The sequence below is a fragment of the Triturus cristatus genome, chromosome 12 (genome assembly GCF_964204655.1).
Source record: "Triturus cristatus chromosome 12, aTriCri1.1, whole genome shotgun sequence".
In the NCBI taxonomy this organism is placed as follows: domain Eukaryota; kingdom Metazoa; phylum Chordata; class Amphibia; order Caudata; family Salamandridae; genus Triturus; species Triturus cristatus.
The window spans coordinates 8,545,795-8,573,587 of NC_140595.1; the positions used below are offsets into that span (position 1 = coordinate 8,545,795).

General features: G+C 47.6%; 1 protein-coding gene across 1 annotated transcript in view; it reads right to left on the bottom strand.

Annotated features, from left to right (window-relative positions):
* Positions 1 to 27,793, bottom strand: part of GRIN3B (glutamate ionotropic receptor NMDA type subunit 3B) — a 187,229-nt gene that overhangs the window by 126,771 nt on the left and 32,665 nt on the right. The window contains exons 2-4 of the mRNA XM_085638494.1: positions 22,017 to 22,612; positions 11,426 to 12,476; positions 6,650 to 6,795 (exon numbers count right to left, since the gene is read on the bottom strand). Coding sequence (XP_085494620.1) covers positions 6,650 to 6,795; positions 11,426 to 12,476; positions 22,017 to 22,612 — 1,793 coding nt within the window. The remainder of the gene's footprint in view (positions 1 to 6,649; positions 6,796 to 11,425; positions 12,477 to 22,016; positions 22,613 to 27,793) is intronic.

Sequence of the window (27,793 nt, forward strand, 5' to 3'; positions counted from 1 at the left end):
TCCTTCCCATAGGTTCATGCCTGCCCCCTCCCCAGCATTTATCAGAGATGGGCCACCTGCATGGACATGTGCATCCACCCTACATGTTCATCCGAACAGACACCTCACACGCCTTTCAGAGGCCACCACGGCGCATACATTCACCTATTCATCCTTTCTATATGTGTATCTGTACATCCACCGCAAGCATTAATCCATCCTGAATGTTCCTGTGAATATTCACTTTGTGTATACTTCCAGAGAACCAGCATACATCTTCATTCTCCTATGGATTGATCATATACATCACACCTACTTGTTTGCCAATGTACACCCCCCCATGAGTTCACCCATATAGCCACACTATAAATTCACCTAAGGCAGTCACGCATTGCATTCATCCATTTATTCAACCAATGCATTCCAACCATCAGCTTTATAGATTAAGCCAAATATGTACCCTGCACATTCATCCATATGTTCATTCATGGTAGCCGCACATATCCCTCTGTCCATCCATAGATCCACCCTCCAGGTTTATCCACAAAGCCACCTTATAGATTTACTCTCACATTCACTGCATATTTTCATCCCTAACACATTCACTCATGTATCCACCCCACACATTCATGTGTATATTGTCAGTTTAATTTACGAATATTTTTTAGAGTGTTTTCAATTGGAAGTTGTAGGGTTGAATGTGTAAAGGATACAGCAATATCATTTTAGGCGCAGAACGCTGCATTTATTATGCAAAAATAGTAGGGCGCCTTAGGTATTTCCTAAATTTTAGGTGGAGAGCAGCTCCTTTGTATGGATTACTCTACAATATCACTGACATGCCGTATCTGCTCAGATCAAATGTCTGGTTTTCTAACAGACTTTTTAAGCAGAGGATTAGCAGAGTGCCATTCACGCCAAGCTAGAAAGGCGACAAAGCTTTTAATCATTTTTTAAGCAAACGCTTAAAGCACAGGATTAGCTGATGGCATCAACGCCGAGCTCAAAAACAACAAATGAAAAACAGACATTTGAGGTGAACAGGCTTAGAGTGTCGGCGGACATTTGAGGTAAGCAGGTTTAGAGTGTCGGCAGACATTTGAGGTAAGCAGGTTTAGAGTGTCGGTGAACATTTGAGGTAAACAGGTTTAGAGTGTCGGTGGTCATTTGAGGTGAGCAGCTTTAGAGTGTCGGCGGTCATTTGAGGTAAGCAGGTCTAGAGTGTCGGCAGACATTTGAGGCGACCAGGTTTAGAGTGTTGGCGGACATTTGAGGTAAGCAGGTCTAGAGTGTCGGCAGACATTTGAGGCGAACAGGTTTAGAGTGTCGGCGGACATTTGAGGTAAGCAGGTCTAGAGTGTCGGCAGGCATTTGAGGTGAGCAGGTTTAGAGTGTCGGCAGACATTTGAGGCGACCAGGTTTAGAGTGTTGGCGGACATTTGAGGTAAGCAGGTCTAGAGTGTCGGCAGACATTTGAGGTGAGCAGGAAAAGAGTGTTGGCAGACCTTTGAGGCGAACAGGTTTAGAGTGTCGGCGGACATTTGAGGTAAGCAGGTTTAGACTGTCGGCAGACATTTGAAGTGAGCAGGTTTAGACTGTGGGCGGACATTTGAAGTGACCAGGTTTAGACTGTGGGCGTACATTTGAGGTAAACGGGTTTAGAGTGTCGGCGGACATTTGAGGTGAGCAGGTTTAGAGTGTCGGTGGTGTTGTAGACTGTGCCATATAAAAGAGCTTCTCTCTCTCTAGATATATATATATGTATGCACTATGGTTCCGATCGGCTTCACAGGGACCAATAATAGAATTATTCATTCACAGCCGAATCCTCGTACAACTTAATATATTTTGTGACATCATCAAAAAAGGAAACTATGGTGTATATATGCACACACTCACATATATATATATATATATATATATATATATATATATATATATATATATATACTCTGCCTCAAAACTACTCTAGAGGGCCTTAGCTGATGTGAAAACTCTGCAAGTCAAAATACACACTTACTCCCACCCTATTCATTTATTCACCCTTTCATAGATTCACAAACAAACCACCTGTTTAGACATGTATCATCATGCATACATCACCCATCCATCTAAATGCTGAATAACAAGTTACTTACCTTCTGTAACGCCTTATCTGGAAGAGACTATATCTAGTCGCAGATTCCTTACCTTTTGAGTTCCCTCAGGCGTCAGACTGGATCCGTAAGAATGTGTGAGAAGTACCCCTGCAAGCCACTAGGTTTGCGTCAATTAGCTCCGCGTCCGTTGTCGGCGTCATTGACACAGCGCTAACTATATAGGCATCACCCAGGTACGCGGACGTCAGTTACTTTTCACAACTTTCCATGCCAGAAGTGCAGAGCCATGAAGAAAACTGAGAACGGGAGTGTCAAAATTAGGGCCCTGAAAGGGGTCCTCCCTGTCCCTGTAAATACGTTCGCAAAGCGGGGAGGATGGGTGGGTCAGTAAGGAATCTGCAGCTAGATATAATCTCTACCAGGCAAGGCAGTAATTACTGAAGGTAAGTAACTTATTAATACGATAGAGACATCTAACAGCAGATTCATTACCTTAGAATAGATACCCAAGCAATGCCATCCCGGGGGAGGGTCTGCGATAGTCGGGATAGACAGAGGTAAGGTGGCTTAGAAGATGAGGCCTGCAGCTCACTCACTCTGCGGGCAGATGCAATCACCACAAGGAAGGCTGCTGTCAAGGTGAGAAGCCCGAGGGGGCAATTATTTAAAGTCTCGAAAGGAGCGCACATCAAAGAAGTCAAAACTAAATAAGGTCCCACTGAGGCATTATGAATGGTGAAGGAGGCAAGAGATGAGTGAACAAAGAGGGTTGATCAGGCTACTGGATTATGGCAGAAATGGCAGATAGACGGCCCTTAAGAGTGCCCAGAGCAGAGCCCTGCTGGTTACGCGAAAGAATGAAAAGCAGAACCTCAGAAAGGGGATCAAAAGCTTTCTCTGCACGACATAATTCTTTTCCAACCACAGACATGCACCGTCTTGGTGAAGGGACGCCAGGCTGCCAAAATGGCATTACCGACTTCAGGAGGAAAGTTGAAAGCTGTTGACTGTCGCTGCTCAATATCCAAGCAAGAAGGCGGAGAGTGGACAGGTTTCGGGTGTAGAACCCTCCCCTGCTGCTGTGACATAAGATACTCCCGAAGGGGCAGCCTCATCGGAGGATTGATGGCCATGTTCAGTAGCTCAGGAGACCAGACTCTTGACAGAGGGTCCACGACCCCGCCCTGCTTCTTGCAGTACCCTATGGCAGTGATGTTGGTAAACACCTGCACTAGCCTTCCCTTGATGGAGGGTAGAAAGGCTTTCAATGCCAGTCGGGTCGCCTGGAGCTCCAACAAGTTGATAAGGAGTCCGGATTCTGCTGGACACCAGAGTCCTCTGATCTCCACCTCTCCCAGATGGCCACCCCATCCCAGAGGTGATGCCTCTGTCACTACTGTGTGCTCTGGTTAGGGAAGGGAGATTGGTCTGCCCCTAACCCAATCGTGGCTCGTCAACCACCACTGCAGACCATTTGCAGTGCCCTCTGAGATCTGGACCGTGTCACAGAGATTCCCCTGATGCTGCGCCCACTGGAACTTCAGGTCCCACCGCAGAGCCCCCATATGCCAGCTAGCCTGTGTCACCAGCAGGATGCAGGAGGCCCAACAGTCTCAGAGTCATTCTCACCGAAATCCAGGATAGTAACGGAAACATCGGTATCATAGCCTGAATATCCTGGACTCGACGCTCAGGAAGATAAGCCCAAAACTGCAAGGTCTACAGAACAACTCGGATGAAAAAGAGCATCTGAAAGGGAGTCAGGTGTGACTTTGGTACGTTGGTAGTGAACCCCCAGTGAGTAGACAGGAGGTGGGATACGACAGTCTGGGGTGAGCCCCCTTCAGCTGTAAGTCGTCAAGATAGTAGAAGACTGACACCCCATATCTCCATAGATGAACTGCAATCACTGCCATCACCTTGAAAACCCGGGAGACGCTGGTAAGGTCAAAGAGAAGCACGGCAAATTGAAAATGCTCGTGGCCTATCTTGAACCATAGATAGCGCCAGTGGGCAGGCATGACGGGAATATGAAAATAGGCGTCCTGCATGTCCCACACTACCATCCAGTCTCCTGAGTCCGGGGCAGCCAAGACCCGAGCTAGCGTGAGCATTTTGAATTTCTCCTTTTTGAGAATATGAAGATTGAGAATAGGACAGAGGCCCTTGTTCTTTTGGGGAACCAGAAAGTAGCAGCAATAACAACCACAGCCTACTTCTGACACCAGAACAGTCTCTATGGCTCCCTTGGCCATGACAGCCAGGAAGGACATCCTCCCGGAGAAGAGACAGATGATTCTCCATCAGCCGGTCGTGAGATGGTGGCACGAGTGTGAATTGGCATGGCTGGAAGCCCTTACCGTAGCCGCAAAAGGCAGATTGAGGTGGACGTCGGGCAGCAGAGGCCTAAGGACCTGGCCGTAGCACAAGAATCCTTAAAGTACTCGAGCACCGAATCTGCCTAGTCTCCGAAGAGATGGGTGTCATCTAAGGGCATGTCCATAAGCTTGGACATTACCTGAAAAAACAGGCGTGGCGCCTAAGGGCCGCCGTTGTGGAAACCACTCTGCCAATTGGGTCGGTTGGGTCACGTTCGCATCGAATAGTGAACTTTGCCACATCTCTCCAGACAGTGGCAGCTTAGGAGTGCACAGCACAGGCCTCCTTCGGGACCTGTGGCAGCACTTGCACAACCGTATCCTACAAAGTGTGAAAATAACGGTCCAAACGGCATGCAGTGTTCACAGACCGCAATGCCAGGCTGGCAGAAGAAAACATCTTCCCAAATGAGTCCAGTCTCTTGGATTCCCTATCTGGGAGAGTGGTATGGAAAGCACCTCGGTAGGTGGAGGTTTGGGCCACCAAGCTTCCAGGAGTAAGGTGCTTGAGGAAGTTTGGGTCCCAGGTACAGGGCGATGGCGGCGGGCAATCATCCAATTCAAAGGAGCCCCTGTGCTGGGTTTGGACCAGATACCCAACTGGAAATCAGTGAGTGCGCCATTGAATGGGAGTAAGGGTTCCGACGTGGAGACTTCCAGTTGCAGCACATCTGTCAAGAAATTAGTCTTGACTGCCACCGTGGGTAGCTGAAGGTCAAGGAACTCCGCCGCCCTCCACACCACCACAGCAAAAGAAGCTCCCTCCTCTGTAGCCGCGGTAGGAGGAGAAAGCAGACCAGCATTGGGAGACGTATCCAGGCCACCTCACGCAGATCCTCAAACTAGTCCACACTTTGCCCTCCTCATAGGGCTGGTATTCTAAAGGGTCCATGACCACTCCCTTGTCGATGAAAATAGGCTCAGCCTCCAATCTAGGAGGCAAAGTTCCTGTTGGAGTTGGTGTTGTGTGGCGCACATCCGGCTCCGTGTCGAAGCCATGGATGACAATGGAGATGGCAGTGCTGAGAGTTCGGGCCCACACTGGGAAAGGGTGAGATGAAACGACCGGCGTTGATCCGGGTCCAGAAATGGTTCCTTGGGGCCCCACTGGAGCCAGGGCCGGATCCGCTGATGGGGCCACTTTCAACCCCGCAGGGCCCGAAGGCATGTCGACAGGGTTGAGCCACCCAAATACGAAGCGCATGGCCTCATTGAAGTCTTTCAGTTGGGCAGGAGTCGCTCTGGCCTTCAGAAATTTGGGGAGGCGCAGAGATGGCCCAGGTACAGGTTCTGGGAAATAAGGCCTAGAACGCAGAGGCTCCCTTGTCTCGTCAGCCGAGTGAAAATCGGAGACCTCTTTGACTTCTTGCTCTTCTTTTTGTTCCTCTTTCCTGAGTATCCAGAGGACTTCAAATGGGATGAGGAGAGCTAAGCGAGCAACCCTGGGACTTTCCCCTTGACAGGGATCTCGACTTCCATGGAGTCGCATGCCGGGCCATTAGCAACTTCAGGGACTGCTCCCTCAAAGCCTTCGGAGCTTGGTCCAGCAATCTGAACACAGCTTGGTGTTGTGGTTGCGCTCCAGACACCAAAGACACACATGGTGTGGGTCCGTCACCGACATCGGTCTTTGACAGGCGCCGTAGGGCTTAAAACCAGACTTGCGCAAAGACCTTCTTGACATACCAGGAGGTAAATCTCAAAAAGAGTCAACAAAATGTTGATCAAAGCCTGTCAAAAAACGACATAGGGGTCGGTAGCTCTACTCCGGATCACAGCTGACTGGTGTGGAAAGAAATAAAACTGACATCAGCGCACCAGAGTGGCACATATATAGGTACTGCGACGTCACCTAAGGCACGGACGAGGGACGCGGAGCCGATCGACTCCACCTACTGGTGCACAAGGGTACTGCTCATGAAAAATCTTTTGGATCCAGTCTGAAGCCTGGGAGAATCCAAAAAGTAAGGATTCTGTGGCTAGAAGTCTCTATCAGATATCACTCACCATTCAGCAGCCCGTGGCCAAGTCAGTTCCACGTCAGTCACTCCACCTCTGTGAGCTGGGAGAGTCAGTCGTGTTACGTGCAGGTGTAAACAGGGATCAGTGTGGTGTAGGTTTTATCCCCATCTTCCCTGACCAGAAGCATCCCCTAGTGCTCCAACCGCTCGCCTGCCCACCTTAGGCCCTTACTTGAGCATGGACACCCCATCCGACGTGGCCGGGACACTGTAGCGCCTCATGTACTCGTGAATCTCCGGGAAGCTCTTCTTGATGTACTCCTCGGCACTGCTCTCCCACACTGTGCCGAAGCGGAAGCCTTGAGATGGGTGATGCAGCTTTAGTGGATAGAATATTTTATAAATACATCACAAGAACAAAGTCATCACCAAAACCAACAGAAAGCAGTGAGAGAAAAAGCACACCCTACCACCTAAAAGAGGCTACAACCAAAACCAACAGAAACAACCCATAGAAAGAGCACATCGCACCACGACAACCAGGCTACAATCAAACAAAATCTTAACAGGTCTACAAATCCAACAGAAATTACCCAGCGAGAGCATCACATCCACAGTACAACCAAACAAAACAGGAACACATTACAATAATCCAACAGAAAGTAACACAGAGAGAGTGCATCCTACCACCAAAAACAGATAATGCCCAAACACAGAAGCATCATCTGACCAAAAGAAATGAACCAGAGAGAGAGAGCACACACATCCTACCATCAAAACAAGGCAACAGCCAAATAAAACTGAAACAGGTCAGCCAAAATGATCAGAAATCAACAAAATAGGATCACATTACCAAAACTAACCGAAAGCAACCAGCGATGGTGCACACCCTACCACCTGAACCAGGATACAACCAAGCAAAATAGGAACATGTCACAAAAACAACAGAAATCAACCAGAGAAAGGGCACCTTGGGCCACCACGACCAGGCTACAGCAAAACAGAACACATAACCAAAAGAAAGCAACCAGAGAAAAGACACACCCTACCATCACAACTAGGGGGCAACCAAGTAAAACTGCAAATTGTCACCAAGACCAATAGAAACACATGATATCACCACAAAAAGAGTACAAACAAAACATAGCATGTTACCAAAAACAACAGAAATCAAATAGAGAAAGACCACACCCAACAAACACAACCAGGATGCAACAAAATCTAAGCAGAAACACAGCACTAGAAGGAACAAACAGAGAGAGAGCATATCTTACCACCACAACCAAACAAAACTGCAACAGGTCACCAAAACCAACAGAAGTAGACCAGACTACAATCAAGCAAAACAAGAAGATCAAGAGATCCAGCAGAAATCAACTAGAGAGAGAGTGCATCCTACCACCACAACTAGGCTACAACAAAACAAAACAGGAACATGTCACCTAAATCATCAGAAAGAAACCAGAGACAGAGCACATCCTACCAACTCAAAGCAAAACAGACCACATCACCAAAAGAAAACAACAAGAGACAGAACACATACCGCCACTACAATCAGGCTTCAACCAAATACAAAAGGAACAGATCACCAAAACCAAAAGAGCACAACCACAGAGAGAACACATCCTAACACTGTAACCAGGTGTGCTGTTAAACAAAACATGAACACATATTGAAAACCAAAGAGAGAAAGCGCATATATCCAACCACTACAACCAGGAAATAGCCAAACAATACTAGAACACATCACCACTAGAAACCAACCAGCAAAATGGCACATCCCACTTTCACAACAAGTCTACAGCAAAACAGAACAGGAATACATCATCAAAACAAAATCAAAGCAATAGTGACCAAGCTACAAAGAAATACCCCACAAACATCACCAAAACGAGTAGAAAAAATCCATAGGGTGAGAGACAGCACATCCTAACCTTACAACTGGGGGGAAAAGTTAACCCAAAAAACTGAAAGCAACCACAGAGAAAGCATATTCTAACAAAACAATCCAAGGCAAAACCAAACAAGAAGTCATATGGCATTAAAACTACAGAAATGGAGAACAATGTATCACCACAATGAAGACACGCAGCAAAACCAGAAAGAAGAACAGAGAGGTCATCTTACCACCATCAGGAGGGCACACCTAACAAAAATCAGAAAGAGAAGCATCATCAATGCCATCTTACTATTACAAGTAGGACTAAAGTGGCAAACAAAAATGAAAAACGAGTGTGGACATCTTACCACCATAATAGGCAACAAACAACATAAAGCTCAGGAGAGAATGAAATGTGAAGGGACACATCTTAGAGCAATCTCAGAAAACTACCAAGAGAATTAGGAAGAGAACATGTTACCACAGTCACAAGACAAACAATGGCAACCAGACTGAAAAAGAGAATGTTATCATGAGTAGCAGACCACAGCCACCAGAATCCAGAGAGCAAACTGAAAAAAGCACATATTACAACTATAACTAGTCAGACATCTGAGCGGGAACTCTAAATATTCTCTATATTCTGGTCACAGAAAACAAGGTGCATCCTACCCTTATAACCAGGACTTATCACCATTTGAACTACCCTTAAAATTGGACCGCGAGGATAAGATATCGGCTAAAGATTCAGAAAGGACATCTTACAACCATAACCAGACCATATGAAACAGAAGCGGAGAGAAAGTGCATCTTTTCATCATACCCAACTATGAGATACTAGGGAGACAAAAGGAAATCTTGCCTCCCTTAACAGAATAGAGACCGACAGAAAATACCGAGCGCAAACCTTACCAACAAAATAACAGCATAACAAAGTCTGAAGAAAGAAAGACGGAGTGGAGGGAAGAATATGAAAATCTACATAAGCAGCAAAAAAAAATCTAAACCAACAGGGAACTGAAAGGTGAGCAACTACCACTGCCGCCTACCCATCCAGACCACAACAAACAGAAGGCAGGAAAGGATCACCTCTTACTGTAAACCATACACAGCATGACCTGGATAGAAAGCGAGCACAACTTACTATCGTCGTAACTAGACCAACACTGAACAGAGAGCGAGCATGCCTTACCATCACCCTAACTATACCAAAGACACAGGGGGCGAGCACATCTTTCCATCACCCTAACTATTCCAAAGCTAACAGAGAGCAAGCATGCCTTACCATCACCCTAACTAGACCAAAGACGACAGACAACTAGCATGCCTTACCATCACTATAAACATCCTAAAGGTGACAGAGAGCGAGCATGCCTTACCATCACTAAAACCATACCAAAGGTGACAGAGTGAGCATGCCTTACCATCACTATAACCATACCAAAGGTGACAGAGTGAGCATGCCTTACCATCACTATAACCATACCAAAGGTGACAGAGTGAGCATGCCTTACCATCACCATAACTATACCAAAGACGACAGAGTGAGCATGCCTTACCATCACCCTAACTAGACCAAAGATGAGAGAGAGTGAGCATCCCTTATCACCATAACTAGACCATAGGCGACTGAAGAGTGAGCATGCTTTGCCATCACCATAACAAAGACGGCAGAACGAGCATGCCTTACCATCGCCCTAACTATACCAGAGCTAACAGAGCGAGCATGCCTTACCATCACCCTAACTAGACCAAAGACGACAGAGAGTGGGCATGCCTTACCATCACCATAACTATACCAAAGACGACAGAGAGTGGGCATGCCTTACCATCACTATAACTATACCAAAGGTGACAGAGAGCAAGCATCCCTTACCATCACCATAGCTATACCAAAGACGACACAGAGCAGAGAGTGAGCATGCCTTACCATCACCATAACTAGACCAAAGACGACAGAGAGCAAGCATGCATTACCATCACTATACGCATGCCTTACCATCACTATAACTATACCAAAGGTGACACAGAGCAGAGAGCAAGCATGCCTTACCATCACCCTAACTAGACCAAGGTCGACAGAGTGAGCATGCCTTACCATCACCATAACTAGACCAAAGACGACAGAGAGCAAGCATGCCTTACCATAACTAGACCAAAGACGACAAAAGACGACAGAGAGCGAACATGCCTCACCATAACTAGACCAAAGACGACAGAGCGAACACACCTTCCCATCACAACAAGACCAAAGACAAAAAGCATGCCTTACCATCACCCTAACTAGACTAAAGATGACGGAGCAAGCATGTGTTACCATCACCATAACTAGACCAAAGACGACCGCGAGCGAGCATGTCTTACCTTAACCCTAACTATATTGAAGACGACAGAGCAAGCATGCCTTACCATCACCCTAACTATAGAAAGACGACAGAGCGAGCATGCTTTACCATCACCATAACTATACCACAGACAACAGAGCGAGCATGCTTTACCATAACTATACAAAAGACGACAGAGGGCGAGCATGCCTTACCATCACCATAACTAGACCAAAGACGACAGAGCAAGCATGCGTTACCATCACCATAACTAGACCAAAGACAACAGTGAGCGAACATGCCTTACCATCACCATAACTAGACCAAGGACGACAGAGCAAGCATGTGTTACCATCACCATAACTAGACCAAAGACGACAGCGAGCGAGCATGTCTTACCTTAACCCTAACTATATTAAAGACGACAGAGCAAGCATGCCTTACCATCACCATAACTATACCACAGACAACAGAGCAAGCAAACTTTACCATCACCATAACTAGACCAAAGACGACAGAGAGCGAACACAGCTTCCCATCACAGCAAGATCAGAGCTGACGGAGAACATACAGACAGAGAGCACATCTTACCGCTGCCTCCGATTTAGGTAACTACTTCTCTGCTGTCCATTTTCTTACTCCAATAGAAACTTTACAAATTAATAACTACTTGGTTAGATGGGGTGGCTCTTGCGTTACATCACAATTATGGGATTAAATGATCTGTCCCCTTTATCCTGTAATTGGGCGTTACTGCAATACAGACCCCTACTTCACCGTCTAGGAGAAGAGATGATCGACCAACCTTCGGGTCGTGGATTCCAGAGAGCTCCTCAAAGGTCTTGTCTCCCACCATGACTGCTGCCAAGTTAGCCGTGTAGCTGGAAAGGACCAGGAGGCAGAAGATGGCCCACAGGTTCATCAGGACGCGGCCGGTCCAGCACTTGGGTGTTTTGCTAGAGACCGTCCTGCCAAAGAGAATGGCATAGCAGAGGTTGAGTGCTGAAGAGTAGGAAAAGACGGTCACCCTGTTTCGACCTTGCGGGGTCATGCCGAAGGGGCTTTTCCACTCATAGAGGGTTAAGAAGAATGCCGTTATGTGCAGTGCCACAAAGATGCCCACCCACATGGTCCAGTGAAGAGGCCACATGAAGGCGCCGATCGGCGACGCCGTGTCTTTCGTTCGCACCAGTATGCCCAGGCTGGTGGAGAAGAAGGGGCTGGTGAAGTCAATGACGGTGCTCCTGGCAGAGTTAATGCTGAAGGAGGTGACGGCCATGTGGGCAGTGCCACTGAGCAGGTCACCCACCAACCCGGTCCACCGTCCATTCTTCCAGGCACCATACTTGCCGTCCCCAACGATGTAGAGGTCAAAGTCAAACTGAAGATCCTCAGAGAGTTTCTCCAGCAGGTCAATGCAATAACCATAGCAGCAAGTTTTTAAGTGTCTGGGGACGGAGTTATTCCCACTACTGAGGTCTCCAAAGAGCGTGTCCAGGACGGCGGACTCGTTGGTGTGTGGGTCCAAGCACAGCTGGCCGGCAGGACAGCTGCCATCGGCATCCACATCCCTGGTGAAGACAAAGGGGTGCTCGACCAGCGTCACCACCCGTAGCTTGGTGCGTGAGAAGCCAGCGCCACCACCAGGGTGACGCCGCTGCATGCGGTTCTGCCAGATCCCTTCCTCCAGCTGCATCTTGCCTTGTCGCCAGCTTCCCACCGTCACCCAGGTGGGCTCGCCCAGCGAGTCGTGCACCAGGCTCCATATCTTGTAGCGGTGGTCGGTGTGGATCATGGACGTGTCCACCACGTGCACCTGCCCTGTGGCACCCTGGAAGGACGTGTTCGCCAGGAACCTACAAAAGGAGGGACATCACAATGAGTACACCAGTAGCCAATCTGGGGGGTACCCAAGTACTCTCCAGAGCCATTTTAAGAGAGAGAGCACAAAGGCTGGGGTCCTGGTTATCAGGATCCCAGCAAACTACAGTCAAAACATAATGACACCATCAAAAAGTGGGGGTAACCATGCAAGCAGATCCTACTTTCCTACAATTGCTATCAGTACTGTTGTTATAAACACAGTGCAGTAAGCCTCGATTGCTCACTAGTGCCATCAGTACTTTTCTTACAGACACAGTCGAGTAAATCTTGTCTGCTAACACTTTATCAGTACCCTTACTACAGAGTGCAGTAAGCCTTGATTGCTCACTATTGCTATCAGCACCTTTGTTACAGTGTGCCGTAAGCCTTGATTGCTCACTATTGCTATCAGTACCCTTGCTACAGAGTGCATTAAGTCTTGATTGCTCACTATTGCTATCAGTACCCTTGCTACAGAGTGCAGTAAGCCTTGATTGCTCACTATTGCTATCAGTACCTTTGTTACAGAGTGCAGGAAGCCTGGATTGCTCACTATTGCTATCAGTACCCTTGCTACAGAGTGCAGTAAGCCTTGATTGCTCACTATTGCTATCAGTACCTTTGTTACAGAGTGCAGTAAGCCTTGATTGCTCACTATTGCTATCAGTACCCTTGCTACAGAGTGCAGTAAGCCTTGATTGCTCACTATTGCTATCAGTACCCTTGCTACAGAGTGCAGTAAGCCTTGATTGCTCACTATTGCTATCAGTACCCTTGCTACAGAGTGCAGTAAGCCTTGATTGCTCACTATTGCTATCAGTAGCTTTGTTACAGAGTGCCATAAGCCTTGATTTGCTCACTATTGCTATCAGTACCCTTGCTACAGAGTGCATTAAGCCTTGATTGCTCACTATTGCTATCAGTACCCTTGCTACAGAGTGCAGTAAGCCTTGATTGCTCACTATTGCTATCAGTACCTTTGTTACAGAGTGCAGTAAGCCTTGATTGCTCACTATTGCTATCAGTACCCTTGCTACAGAGTGCAGTAAGCCTTGATTGCTCACTATTGCTATCAGTACCCTTGCTACAGAGTGCAGTAAGCCTTGATTGCTCACTATTGCTATCAGTACCCTTGCTACAGAGTGCAGTAAGCCTTGATTGCTCACTATTGCTATCAGTAGCTTTGTTACAGAGTGCCATAAGCCTTGATTTGCTCACTATTGCTATCAGTACCCTTGCTACAGAGTGCAGTAAGCCTTGATTGCTCACTATTGCTATCAGTACCCTTGCTACAGAGTGCAGTAAGCCTTGATTGCTCACTATTGCTATCAGTACCCTTGCTACAGAGTGCATTAAGCCTTGATTGCTCACTATTGCTATCAGTACCCTTGCTACAGAGTGCATTAAGCCTTGATTGCTCACTATTGCTATCAGTACCCTTGCTACAGAGTGCAGTAAGCCTTGATTGCTCACTATTGCTATCAGTACCCTTGCTACAGAGTGCAGTAAGCCTTGATTGCTCACTATTGCTATCAGTACCCTTGCTACAGAGTGCAGTAAGCCTTGATTGCTCACTATTGCTATCAGTACCATTGCTACAGAGTGCAGTAAGCCTTGATTACTCACTATTGCTATCAGTACCTTTGTTACAGAGTGCAGTAAGCCTTGATTGCTCACTATTGCTATCAGTACCCTTGCTACAGAGTGCATTAAGCCTTGATTGCTCACTATTGCTATCAGTACCCTTGCTACAGAGTGCAGTAAGCCTTGATTGCTCACTATTGCTATCAGTACCTTTGTTACAGAGTGCAGTAAGCCTTGATTGCTCACTATTGCTATCAGTACCCTTGCTACAGAGTGCAGTAAGCCTTGATTGCTCACTATTGCTATCAGTACCCTTGCTACAGAGTGCAGTAAGCCTTGATTGCTCACTATTGCTATCAGTACCCTTGCTACAGAGTGCATTAAGCCTTGATTGCTCACTATTGCTATCAGTACCCTTGCTACAGAGTGCATTAAGCCTTGATTGCTCACTATTGCTATCAGTACCCTTGCTACAGAGTGCAGTAAGCCTTGATTTGCTCACTATTGCTATCAGTACCCTTGCTACAGAGTGCAGTAAGCCTTGATTGCTCACTATTGCTATCAGTACCCTTGCTACAGAGTGCATTAAGCCTTGATTGCTCACTATTGCTATCAGTACCCTTGCTACAGAGTGCAGTAAGCCTTGATTGCTCACTATTGCTATCAGTACCCTTGCTACAGAGTGCAGTAAGCCTTGATTGCTCACTATTGCTATCAGTACCCTTGCTACAGAGTGCAGTAAGCCTTGATTGCTCACTATTGCTATCAGTAGCTTTGTTACAGAGTGCCATAAGCCTTGATTTGCTCACTATTGCTATCAGTACCCTTGCTACAGAGTGCAGTAAGCCTTGATTGCTCACTATTGCTATCAGTACCCTTGCTACAGAGTGCAGTAAGCCTTGATTGCTCACTATTGCTATCAGTACCCTTGCTACAGAGTGCATTAAGCCTTGATTGCTCACTATTGCTATCAGTACCCTTGCTACAGAGTGCATTAAGCCTTGATTGCTCACTATTGCTATCAGTACCCTTGCTACAGAGTGCAGTAAGCCTTGATTGCTCACTATTGCTATCAGTACCTTTGTTACAGAGTGCAGTAAGCCTTGATTGCTCACTATTGCTATCAGTACCCTTGCTACAGAGTGCAGTAAGCCTTGATTGCTCACTATTGCTATCAGTACCCTTGCTACAGAGTGCAGTAAGCCTTGATTGCTCACTATTGCTATCAGTACCCTTGCTACAGAGTGCAGTAAGCCTTGATTGCTCACTATTGCTATCAGTACCCTTGCTACAGAGTGCAGTAAGCCTTGATTACTCACTATTGCTATCAGTACCTTTGTTACAGAGTGCAGTAAGCCTTGATTGCTCACTATTGCTATCAGTACCCTTGCTACAGAGTGCATTAAGCCTTGATTGCTCACTATTGCTATCAGTACCCTTGCTACAGAGTGCAGTAAGCCTTGATTGCTCACTATTGCTATCAGTACCTTTGTTACAGAGTGCAGTAAGCCTTGATTGCTCACTATTGCTATCAGTACCCTTGCTACAGAGTGCAGTAAGCCTTGATTGCTCACTATTGCTATCAGTACCCTTGCTACAGAGTGCAGTAAGCCTTGATTGCTCACTATTGCTATCAGTACCCTTGCTACAGAGTGCATTAAGCCTTGATTGCTCACTATTGCTATCAGTACCCTTGCTACAGAGTGCATTAAGCCTTGATTGCTCACTATTGCTATCAGTACCCTTGCTACAGAGTGCAGTAAGCCTTGATTTGCTCACTATTGCTATCAGTACCCTTGCTACAGAGTGCAGTAAGCCTTGATTGCTCACTATTGCTATCAGTACCCTTGCTACAGAGTGCATTAAGCCTTGATTGCTCACTATTGCTATCAGTACCCTTGCTACAGAGTGCAGTAAGCCTTGATTGCTCACTATTGCTATCAGTACCCTTGCTACAGAGTGCAGTAAGCCTTGATTGCTCACTATTGCTATCAGTACCTTTGTTACAGAGTGCAGTAAGCCTTGACTGGTCTCCGCGGCTATCAGTACCTTTGTTTCAAACAGCCTGAAGTAAGCCAGAACTATTGCTATCACTGCTCTAGAGGATGTGGTGTTCCCCATTCTGAGGGCTTTAACTTGTGCTGCCTGGGGTCAGGGTGGTGCTGCTACACCCCCTCCCTCTATCCACCTCTTCACCCTGTACATCTCATGACGTCAGCCTTGATGTGGTGAAATAAGTAAGATTTGTTCTGAAACTTGAGATATTTGACATTCGATTTTAACTGTGCCACAAAATGCTGGCCCACGCTGGATTACACCCTGGTTAGCGCCCCCGAGCAGTGGCATTTCGGGGGGGGGGGGGGTTGCAGCTGCATTGCTTTGCCGTTAGGACCACCCACACCCTCACCCAGGCCACGATGTAGTGGTTGTAAACAGTAGAAATGGGGGACATGGAAAACAAATTGAGCGCTCTTAGGCAATTACTTTCAAATATATAGGCCTTAAACAAGCTGCGCTGCACTGAGACGTTGGTCCTTCTCTTTCACCGAACGGTTTGATCTTGGGCAAATCATGTTCTCTACAAGCGTCTGTCCCCTTGGCTGCCCTTGTGTGAGGGCTTTAAAGCAGGCTCGATGCAGGAAACCATTGCTAAGGGGCGGGGCTCGTTTCCCGGACAGCGTCTGGGGCGGGTTTACATTTATATACAATGGTGATTACATCATTCTTTTGGGCAATATAGGCGAGACCGGACCGGAAATGACCACTTGAACTGACGCAGTCGCCGGTCAGTGAAACATGACGGCACACGGTTTAGGTCAAAGAGCTGCTGTTGATGTTACAGTGAAGTTACTTTAAAGATATGAAGACAGGGCAAACTCGCAACTCATCTTACACTGATTAAAAACACAATCCAACGATTCCTGAATTCACTAAGATAGATTTCCCTTTTTTAGACCACAAATTGTTCAAACCCATTACCTTGTTTGACAGGCAGCTAATGGGCCCTGTGCTGGTCAGTCTCCAGGGGCTGACTGGCCATTAATCCTCTCTGGGCAGTGTCCAGGCTGGCGGGTTGTTGCCTGCCGTATCAGCGCTGCCCCCTGCCGGTGCGAGCATCCATCCGCATTAGCATATAGAAAGGTAAACGTGTTTCTAACGCTGCAGCGTGCAGGGCGCCCTCTGTGCTGCTGCGTCTCCCAAGCAGTTCCCGCGTAGGCGCGTGCAGGCCGCTCGCGCGCTCCTCTGCGCAGCCCTTGCTCACGGTGTCAAAGCCGCGAGGTCCCGCCGGGCCCCGCCGCCGCCCATGAGCCTCGCGCCCCGCGATCGATGAGCCGCTTGCAGGCTAAGACTCTGTCTTCGGCAGATCCAACAAGTTCCTCGGCCAGCATTATCCTCCGCTCGGAGGGCGAGCTGATTAAGGTCTTGGGGGCCTATTCACAAACTGCATTTTGTAGTACATAAAGTAGTAATGCGGTAGAACCATAAACATGCGGCAGAGCATCTCCGCCGCCACAATCATTTCTCTGCAGAGATCTCCGCAAACCTACGTGCACACCTTTGAAGCCAATGAGGGAGGGGCAAGTGGGAGTGGCTGGAAAATGGGGAATACTTACTACAAAATGGGACTCATTTAGGGAGGGATATGGAGAGGTTTAGGGAGGACGACGCTAATTCAATCACTCAGTAAAAAAAGATTAAACCCGCTGCAATTCATAAGTTACTATTATTATTACAGTTACTACAGCCCTCAAGGTGACAACCCGTAGTAAATGTACTCCAGTGCAGCCTTTGAGAAAGTCAAGCACTACACAAGGCCAGTCACAGGAACTGCAACACACTCCCGTAGAAATAAATGGCGGTAGGGAAATTATTACAAGAAAACCCCATGGAAACTAGTGTTCAATTAATTATCGCAACATTTATACATGTAATTTGTTTACATGTTATAAAAATAAAACCGTATATATCTTTTCTATTTAATAATACACTTAATGTAAAACATGCATTCAACTGAAATTCTTTGAAATAAAAATTAATTTAAAGACAGCCTTTTAGGAATATACTACATATTAAATAAAAATGATAGTAAGGATTTTTTAAAGTATTGTTTATAAATTAAATATATTTTAGTTAATTGTTAAATACACATTTGAGGGGTCAGTGTGCTTTATTAGTTATAGATTAAAATAAATATCTTAAGTTAATTTAAAGTTATACTATACATCAAAATATTTCTAAAGAGTAATAAACTTTAATAATTGTCCCTAAACTTTCCCATAGGGACAGGCCCACCACAGTGGCAGAGACCTCCAACACTGTGATTTGAGGGGATGGAGAAACGTAAGACGACACCTAGGTGTAAATGTACAAGTGGAATGGTGAACAGCAAACACGTGTAGAGCTACACCTGATGTAGTAGTGAATATACACGTGTATTTACTCTACTTCCCTTTGTGAACCGGCCCCTTGATGTCCCATCAGCTCACGGTGGAACACAGGAAAACAACTGTGGGTATCTAGGCTCGAGCTACTGTTAATGCCCCCCAAAGAAATCCTTAGTGTTTTTTATTCAAGATGCTTTGTCTGTGGCTAACCCCTACTAGATGGTGGACTAAGGCAGAGCTTGTGAAAGTTAAATATTCTCAAATTGCAAAACTACTGTTACAGGTGGAGCAGCACAGCTCAGACTCCGCCCTTCACTCGTTTTCAATGCGCAATTATGCGTTTATATTTGACATTATATTTAATGTGTGCCTTAATAATATTAACATGTGTGAACATTTAAACGCATTATTGAAATTTAACCATTTAGAAACTGATGTTTTATAAACTTGTGCACCAACGTTCATTTAAAATACTTACATGTATTCATTATTCACATTTTATATTTACACTTCCAGTTATATTTCCATAAGTAAACATGCATTCTGTTTTTCACTCATGTTTATTTTGAGGGTTGCATGTATAATCATATATTTGAGATGCACAATAGCCTTCATTCTGAAATGTATTTTGCTGGTCAGCGTGTTCCTTCTTTTGCAGGTGCGTTCTCAAGCTTTCATTGGCTGGAGTAAAGGAGTTTTGTTGTCTGTTTTAGTTTCTTGATAGTAAGGCCTTAGAAGAGACATCTTGGCAAGAAACGTGGAGACCTGATGAGCAGGTGACGCCTCCTGTTCATGGACTATGCAGGTCGCGGTACCTGTCCACGTTCTGTGGGATGGGACACTCGAGGGATGCTGTGAATGAACACGAGAAGTGAATGATTGGTTCCTGGTGGGGTGAGGAGAGGTACAACTGTTTTTGGAGTCTCTGTCTGTTTAATTAATGCTCACGGTTACACGTCAGAGCGGATTTTCCGTGGACTGTGAGGGGTACAGACCTCTCCGCTTCTTTATTCTTACAAGTGTGAAACTTCGTGCTAAACACGTATTCCAATTCTGGGACCTCTACTGGCGTCTTCACTGTGCTGACACCTCCTCCCAGGCCCGAACTTCCTGGAGGCCCCACTCTGCAAACCATCCTTATTCTAAACTTAGAGCCCTGATTAGATGAGCTGTGAAAGGTATTCTTGTTTCGGAGAGAGAATCGGCGTTTCTTGAAGGGACGCCTATTTGTAATTCTGCGAGTTTTGCATGTCTTTTCCCAGTGAGAGCGAACCCACTGCGATATTTCAGCTTGCCCGCTGTAATCCTGTGACTTTTAATATTCTCTTGATACGCTTATGCACTGGACTGAATATTAATTGGTAATAAAACGCCTTCACTTCAACCTCGGATTCCTGGTCTATTGTGGGGGCTTCCCGAAGACTGAACTGTTTTAATTTTGAAACTCCCTCGGCCTCTCAGACAACTTCCAACGATCCCCCGGTGAGAGATGGTAAGTCAAGGTAAGTGGCTTTTTTCTGGCGAGGCATGCTGTGCTGTAACAGTCTACATTTGACAACAGATGAACAACTTGTACTTGCTCGTGTTTCTGGGGTCCCCCACTTTCCTTTAGAGCATGTGTCAGGTCACACCCCGCTAACGCTGGAGGGATGCTACAAATACAGGTCTAGAAGTTCTGGCCGAAGACAATCCTTCTGCTGTAAGCAGGGCCAGCTTGAGGGCAGTGCGCCTGGTGCAGCTGCACTGGGAGCTGACCTGAGGAGGGGGCCCTGACTTCAGGAGGGGGTGCTGTGTTTAGTAATAACTTATGATAGGAGAGATGAGGGGCACTTTTGCAGGTGGTAGCGAGAGAATCTGAGGAGGCGGTCATGGAGTGTGTGGGCGCCAAAAATTATTGTCGCACCGGGCGCCACCAGTGCTAGAGCCGGCCCTGCCTGTAAGAGAAGCCAGTGCCTTGAAGCCATCTCAGACTCAGAAGTGACCATTCCTTTCGGACCCCGTAGGCAGCTGCAAACATCAGCAGAGGCGCGGTCTTCTCGAGCACTGGCCAGCACCGGTAGCAAGAGGCTTCTGAAGCAAACAATTGTAATGGGAGAATATCTGTGGTGATATCAAGCCCCACTTAAGGCAAACACATGTGTTTTCAGTCCTCTGGAAATCAGGTTACTTCTCCAAGAAAGTTTCAGCATTTGCTGATGGGTTGTCGACTGACCACCAACACTCGGGCCTCTCACGATAATCCTATGATAACAAAATATCCATTTTATAGAATAATGCTCAAACACTGTATTCCAGCTTCACCCATCACTCTCTCACAAGATGTCCGCCTTGTTGAAGGCCCAAGCTCAGTAAACATTAAGGAGACCACCTGTCCCAGAATTCCATGCTCCTCAAGGAAGCCATCTTGTGTGGCCATTATTACCACCCTCACAAGATGGCTGCCTTGTAGAGGCCATCTTTGGGGCCATTGTTCACACCCTCATAAGATGGCAGCCTTCTTGAGGGCCCAAGGCCAGATGAGCTTGAGGTGTCCCCTCAGTACAAGAGGCCGAGGGTACCAAGCTGCTGGAGACACTGTAAGCATCCGTCCCACCCAGAGGCTGCGGGACCCAGGCTTACACCCATGTGAAGGGGCACGGTGACAGAATGGACGTGCCAGTTTTACCCTTCTAGCGTCAGGATCTCTCAGGGTCCCTGCACGCGCACGTGTTGCTGCATCATCATTGGTGGTTAAGGCTGCCAGTCTCTCCCGCCTTAGGGTGTTGTAGCAATGATTTCTGCGCACTACGAAATTAATATTTAATTTTACATCTTTGGAACAGCGCGTCGCCCATGGCGCTTTTAAATGAAAGAACAGAGATCTCCGTTCGCTGCAAACACGGCCACAACATTTCAATCAATCCCCTGGAAGGGGCAGCATTATTTAGAGAGAGTAAAAACTCAGAGTGGCGACATTTGGAAATGTTTGTATCTATATATGTACATGTGACTTATAAAGTGCAAAGCTAGCCACAAAACAACAGGCAGGTTTAGTTGGGGTTTAACAGTGGGCCCTGCTGGAGGAGGGGCTGTACATGCCAAGAGGAGGTGGGTTACACCAAGGGGGCGGGAGGAGGGGTGGGGGATGGTAAGTCAAGCCTCATTGGGGGGGGGGCAGGAGAGTGGAAGGCTCCGCGTGGGAGGAGAGCAGAGGGGCAGATTTTGGCTATCGGGGCTAATCTTCAAACAACAGTAGAGAAACAAAAAACTGGGGAAATGACCAATATAGGTAACGAGTTGGCCATGGCGTAGAGGGCAAATTAATATTTTAAACTCCATATCTAGCATTTTGCGTCAAGCGCTAGTGGTTCCCAACCTTTGGCGTTTTGAGGAGTTTGTGATGGAATGTGTGTAGTGGGGACATGTTATCTCTGGACCCTTATGTCAGTCCACCTGACTTCATTAAGAACATCAGTGGGTGCAGTGGGCGGGTCTACGTGTGGCTGTGACGTCATCTGCGCAGTTATGTAACATTATACAGACACCTTTGAGGCAGCAGGCCATGCGCCGCCTCATGACACTCACCCCGAGAGGTAGCGGCCGGAGGACTCTCCCCACTTGTGCTTGTCGTAGCAGTTGACCATGTTCTGGATGAGGGCCAGGTCGGGCCGGACGTTCACCGCTGCGGAGATGGCTCGCGTGATCAGGCCGATGGCGTCCTGGATGAACTGCTCCATGGAAGGTCTGTTGACCTCTCCGTAGGCCAGCAGTCCCAAGGGCAGGCCTTCGGTCTGCAGCTCCTCAACGTTGAGGGGGGACCCGATCAACCAGTGGAACTCCTGCACAGTCAAGCCGCAGTCCTTGGCGGTCCTGAAAACCAGCCCCGAGCGCTGGGCATCACAACCAAACAAGAGGAGCGGGCTGGTCAGCCCCCCTATGCTGCTGAAATGCTCCTGGAGATGGCGGACGATGCCGGCCTCGTCGAGCAGGTGAAGGCTGAGGACGGCCCTCAGAGATAATCCGGTGTTCCTGGTCAAGAACCCCAATAATCCAGAGGTGTCCCAGGTGTAGCAGGTGACCAGGGTCAGCTCGTCCCAACCATTGGTCTGGAGAACGTCGACCAGCACATCCATCAAGGCATCGGTCGAGCTCCTCGTGTCCATACGGAGGTGGAAAGGGTTCTGCGGAGACATGAACAGAGCACTCAACGTAAATATTAAGGGGAGGGAGAACACAGAATTCACAAGCAGAAAGAACACCACCTGACATCTTGGACCGACATCTGAATACATGGGACATTCACATTCAAAGTCCCCAACATTGCGTCCCTCCCGTTCCCAGGCGACGGCCAATGCCCACTCCCTGGATGAGGACATCACCGTCTCCAAGACCTCAACACTTCATCTGTTCGATTATCAAATGATGCTCAATCGACTTGTCTCATCAAGACTCGGTCTTGAAATGCCTATTGGCCACTATCTGGTTAATAACGGCACCGTCTCCAAGCCATCAACGGATACACCTCATTCTTAACCCCGAGGCATTCTCACCTGGCCATCCTGGTCTGGACCAAGCCTTCTGAAGAGTCAGAACCAGATCTGTCAGTTGGTTCCAGACAGGACAAACATCTCTATTAACGTGTAATGTCTGCACCGCTCAGTGCCGGACCCTCCCCCGCCATAGAGACGCTGGAAGCAATCGACCAATGCACTGCTACTAACACTAAAAGTCCTATTACATACACCAAGCCACAATACCGCCTGGTTTAGAGAAGCCAGAGCAGTCTAACCACACTGGAGAGTGAGCTTTCCATCGCCCTATTCCTGGTCCATGACATTTAGACAGTGCACACCATGAGAAGGTGCTTCTGTTGACGCCACAGTGGAAGTGAAAAATAGCCAATAAATTACACAGTGCGCAGACAGTACATAGGACAAGCCCAACCACTGGGGCATATTTTTATTGGAATCCTGACGAATAGACGTACAGGATTTGATAGCGTCCAATATTGTATGAAATGGTTAGGACAAAAAATGTGACGTTTCGACCACTCGTAGTGATTTAAGCTGGCTCTTCTTCAGGACATAAACAGGAATCAATCTGGCCATGGAATTTTGGTGTACTCCGATAATATCCAAAAACCCAGTTAACATTACCTCAGTTGTATTTTCAAACTCTTTACCAGGGTCACAAAATGTGTTGGCAAGTGACTCGAGCACCGTGGGGCAGCACTGCGGCGTCACCAGGGGCACCTTCTTAGGTTCTGAGCTGTCTAAATGTCATGAATCTAGAATATGCGGAAAATATAAAGGAATGTTCTTGTTGCTTCTATGTGCCTCATGTTTACTGTTTGAGACGGCATGGATGGCACACGTTGTGGTTCCTCGATGACGCTTAAGATCATTTTAATCATTTCTAGCGGCACACTGTTTTTGAGTCTGTCGTTAGTACGCATGTTCCCTGGAATACAGGGTGCCCCTTGTTTCTGCTAGCTTGATGTGGCTGGGCCTACATACCTTGATTCAGCTGCTCACTGTGTTGTCTTGAGTCTGGCACAATCCTCTGCTTGCCTCCGGAAGTGCTCACTGCTGAACTCTCACCCACTGCTGCATCCGGCGCACCCCGGAAGTACTCGATTGCGGTACTTTCCGGTGGTAGCGGGGGTGGGGCAGACAGGCCTCACTCAAGGGAGTGGGCGTGAAGGCTGGCACCACATATAGTGTAACACAAAAGTTTTTACATTTAATTAAGTTTAATGTCTGCGCCAGGGGCTTCTTTGAAAACATAATTCTTTCATAGTCAGAAAGATGGAACAGTTTAAATAAAACACCACAGAGGAAGCAGAGATGCCCAGCACTTTATGTAACCCCGAGTACATCTTGCGTCACACCGTGCGAGAATGACGCCCCCATTAAAGGAGTTCATGTTACCCTAGAATCCAGGTTCTCGCCGCTTTGAATCACCACAGCGGGGCCGCCTCTTGCACTATGCACACTTGTGAACAGAATCGTGTGAACAGAATCGTGCAACCCGCCGGGCAGCAGCCCACAGGAGCCTGAGTGCCAATGTCTAGGGCGCCCTCCCCATGCCAAGGCCTGAGGTTGGCACCGTCCTGGCGGGATTCTGTGTGGTTTTTTTTTTATTTATCTGCATAGAATTATTGTGTTACAGACATTAAAGTTACAACTAACACAGAGGATTCATCACAAGTCATATATCCGAGGCCCAAACTAACGTCAGATCTCATTTTCATAAGTAATGAATGAACTGTGAAGAAAAGCAGAGGGGCTTCAATCCTCAACAACTAAAGAATGCGCCGCCCACTCCAGCCCAAACCAACAAAATGGACAAATATGATTGACATTGTGATTCAGAGAAGGCGGTCTGGAGCAGTGTGGGAGGAGCCACATGGGGGTCATGTGCAATGTTGCCAGGGCTTTGCCAGGTTACTCGTGCCCGGTGCAGGTGGCGGGTGAGTGTAGTGGCAAGGGTCCTCTGTGCTCCCCAGGCTCCGCCCCCTCTGCCTTAGGATTGGCCTTCTCAGGTTCAGCCCCTAGACAAGCAACCAACAAATGGGGGCCCTAATCCTGCGTGACGTATAACATGTTATTACAACACTAGAATGTTGGGCGCTCCATTGAAGACAATGAAGCGTCTCGGGGCCAATAATGGCTAGTAGAGGCCCTTCTGCACCAGCAGTCCAGGGTTAGTTTGGTTCTCAAGCCGCACCCCCACCCTGGTGGCCAGGAATGTCAATACACATCACCACTAGGGCAATGATATTTCACTGGACTCTTGGACAAAACCAAGGGGCCAGCACTGCACATCTACTCCCCCACACACCTTAATGGCTTCAACCACATCACCGTTATCGTCTTGCATTCAAAGTAAGTGCCAGAGATTAAATTTTAGGGCGCTGCCTAGTGCACAAAGGCCCATTACGTGCATATAATTCATGGATTCTGAAGTTCCCGCATTCAAAGCCCATCTCTAACTCCAAGATAATAGGCAACTTGTAGCACTCCCAAGAAAAGACACCAGAACTCGGCTGTAATGACTTACTACAGTTGAGTTCTGATATCACCATGCCTGCAGCCGGGGGCAAACGCAGGTCAAGTCACAGGGCATAATTAAAGCAGCTGCTTAAAGAAAGAAAAACCAATATGGGGCTTTTCTTTCTTCTGCTTTCTTTTTCTAGCTGTGCAGTGACAAGCAGAAAGGAGATATTTATGGCAACACTCTTTGGGCAATTATAGGAAAGTTAGAATCTTTCTGTATGTTTCTACACATTCCAAGCTACTGAAACTTGTTTTGAAAAACTGGACTTCTATTAAACCTATTCTAATACCCAACAGCTATTTTAAAGTGTTTTTCTTTGCACTAGAGATTCTATTTGTATTCTTCAAGGTCTTTCTCTTATTTCAAAGTGCTGGAGACCAAGGATTTAAGTGGTTTGTGGAGAGGCGATGAGGTCGCAATGTATTATAAGTTAGAATCCCAGTTTTCGTTTTTTACTGATTTTTACAGATAAATACAGACAGAAAACAGTGCGTTTCCTGCTTCCATTTATTTTTAAAAGCGTAAAAATACAAATAACCAGGCTCGCCTTGAGTGACTCTCGTCGCCGTCCTCCATGTTTTAAAGGCCAATCGCTGTACGGATGGATAGCGTGGGGAGTTTAAAAACAGGATGAGATTTCCATGAATAATTCCACATCTCAATATGCTTTTGTGGCATAATGCTTTTCATGTCGGCGTATTGATTTATTATATTTAACTTTGCAGCCTAAGACAGACATCAAAGTCTGACGGCACATTTATCAGATAAATAAATGTGGAAATATACAAGTTACAACTGTATTTGTTTACAAACCTCAGATGTACGGATACTGATAATGTAGCCAGAAACTAAATATCGATAAATACAGAAGGAAATGTTAAAAAATAAATACCATAAAACCAGCAACCTTAATTATACGGAATAACATATCCTTGGTGCACATGAGAAGGATATTGGTAGTTACCTCAGGGTTCCATAAGCTTATAAAGGAACTCAGCCGTTGACCCTCACCCAGGCACCTACCTCCGAGACCCCCTCACCCAGGCACCCACCTCCGAGACCCCCTCACCCAGGCACCCACCTCCGAGACCCCCTCACCCAGGCACTTACCTCCGGGACCCCCTCACCCAGGCACCTACCTCTGAGACCCCCTCACCCAGGCACCCACCTCCGGGACCCCCTCACCCAGGCACTTACCTCCAGGACCCCCTCACCCAGGCACTTACCTCCGGGACCCCCTCACCCAGGCACCTACCTCTGAGACCCCCTCACCCAGGCAGTGACCCCCAGCAGGCGCCAGACTGAGGCGGGCTCTCAACTCAAAGGAGGGGCCAGGTCTGAGGCGGGCCCTCACCTCAAAGGAGGGGCCAGTGACCCCCAGCAGGGGCCAGGTCTGAGGCGGGCCCTCACCTCAAAGGAGGGGCCAGTGACCCCCAGCAGGGGCTAGGTCTGAGGCTGGCCCTCACCTCAAAGGAGGGGCCAGTGACCCCCAGCAGGGGCCAGGTCTGCGGCGGGCCCTCGCCTTTAAGGAAGGACCGGTGACCCTCACGACGGGCCAGGTCTGAGGGAGGGGGGGGGGGGGTCTCAGCTCAAAGGAGAGGCCGGTGACCCTCACGAGGGAGCAGGTCTGGGGGAGGGGGGGGGGGGTCTCAGCTCAAAGGAGAGGCAGGTGTCCCTCACGAGGGATCAGGTGGGGGGGGAGCTCAGGTCAAAGGAGAGACCGGTGACCCCCCAGGCTGGGGCCTCAGTCCAGACTTCAGGTTCTAAAGCACAGGTGAGGGCCCGTCACCTTTAGGGGTGGAGCGTCAGAGGAACCGAATGGAAGGAGGGGGCGGGGGTATGCAGCACAAATGCCCCCTCGATCTCGGGTGTAAGTTCAGAAAACGCCACAGAGTGAGTGCATCAAGTGAGTAAACTCTCTACGTGGATGAGGCTGGGGGGAAGGGGGGGGGTGTCTAGAAAAATGCTTTAAGTCATATTGTCAATTTGTTATTGATATGTTCTGGCTTTATGGTGAAGCGCCTCGATGCCTCGGGGACATGTCTGCGCTGCATAAAAAACCACAAATAAATACATACCCCTTTGCCCCGTGCTCCTCAGAGGTGCTCTCCGTACCCCGAAATGGGTCAAAGGATCTAAAGAGCAGCAACAAGACAGGAACTCGCCGCACCAGCGCTTTAAGCGCTTCACTGCTCACTATAACCAGGCGCTGGGGCTTCAAGGCGCTGTGCATTTCCCACAGGGCTGTTCCTGTCAAGGGTCAATGCTTTTATTAAAGTGAAATCGCACAGACACCCGCAGAA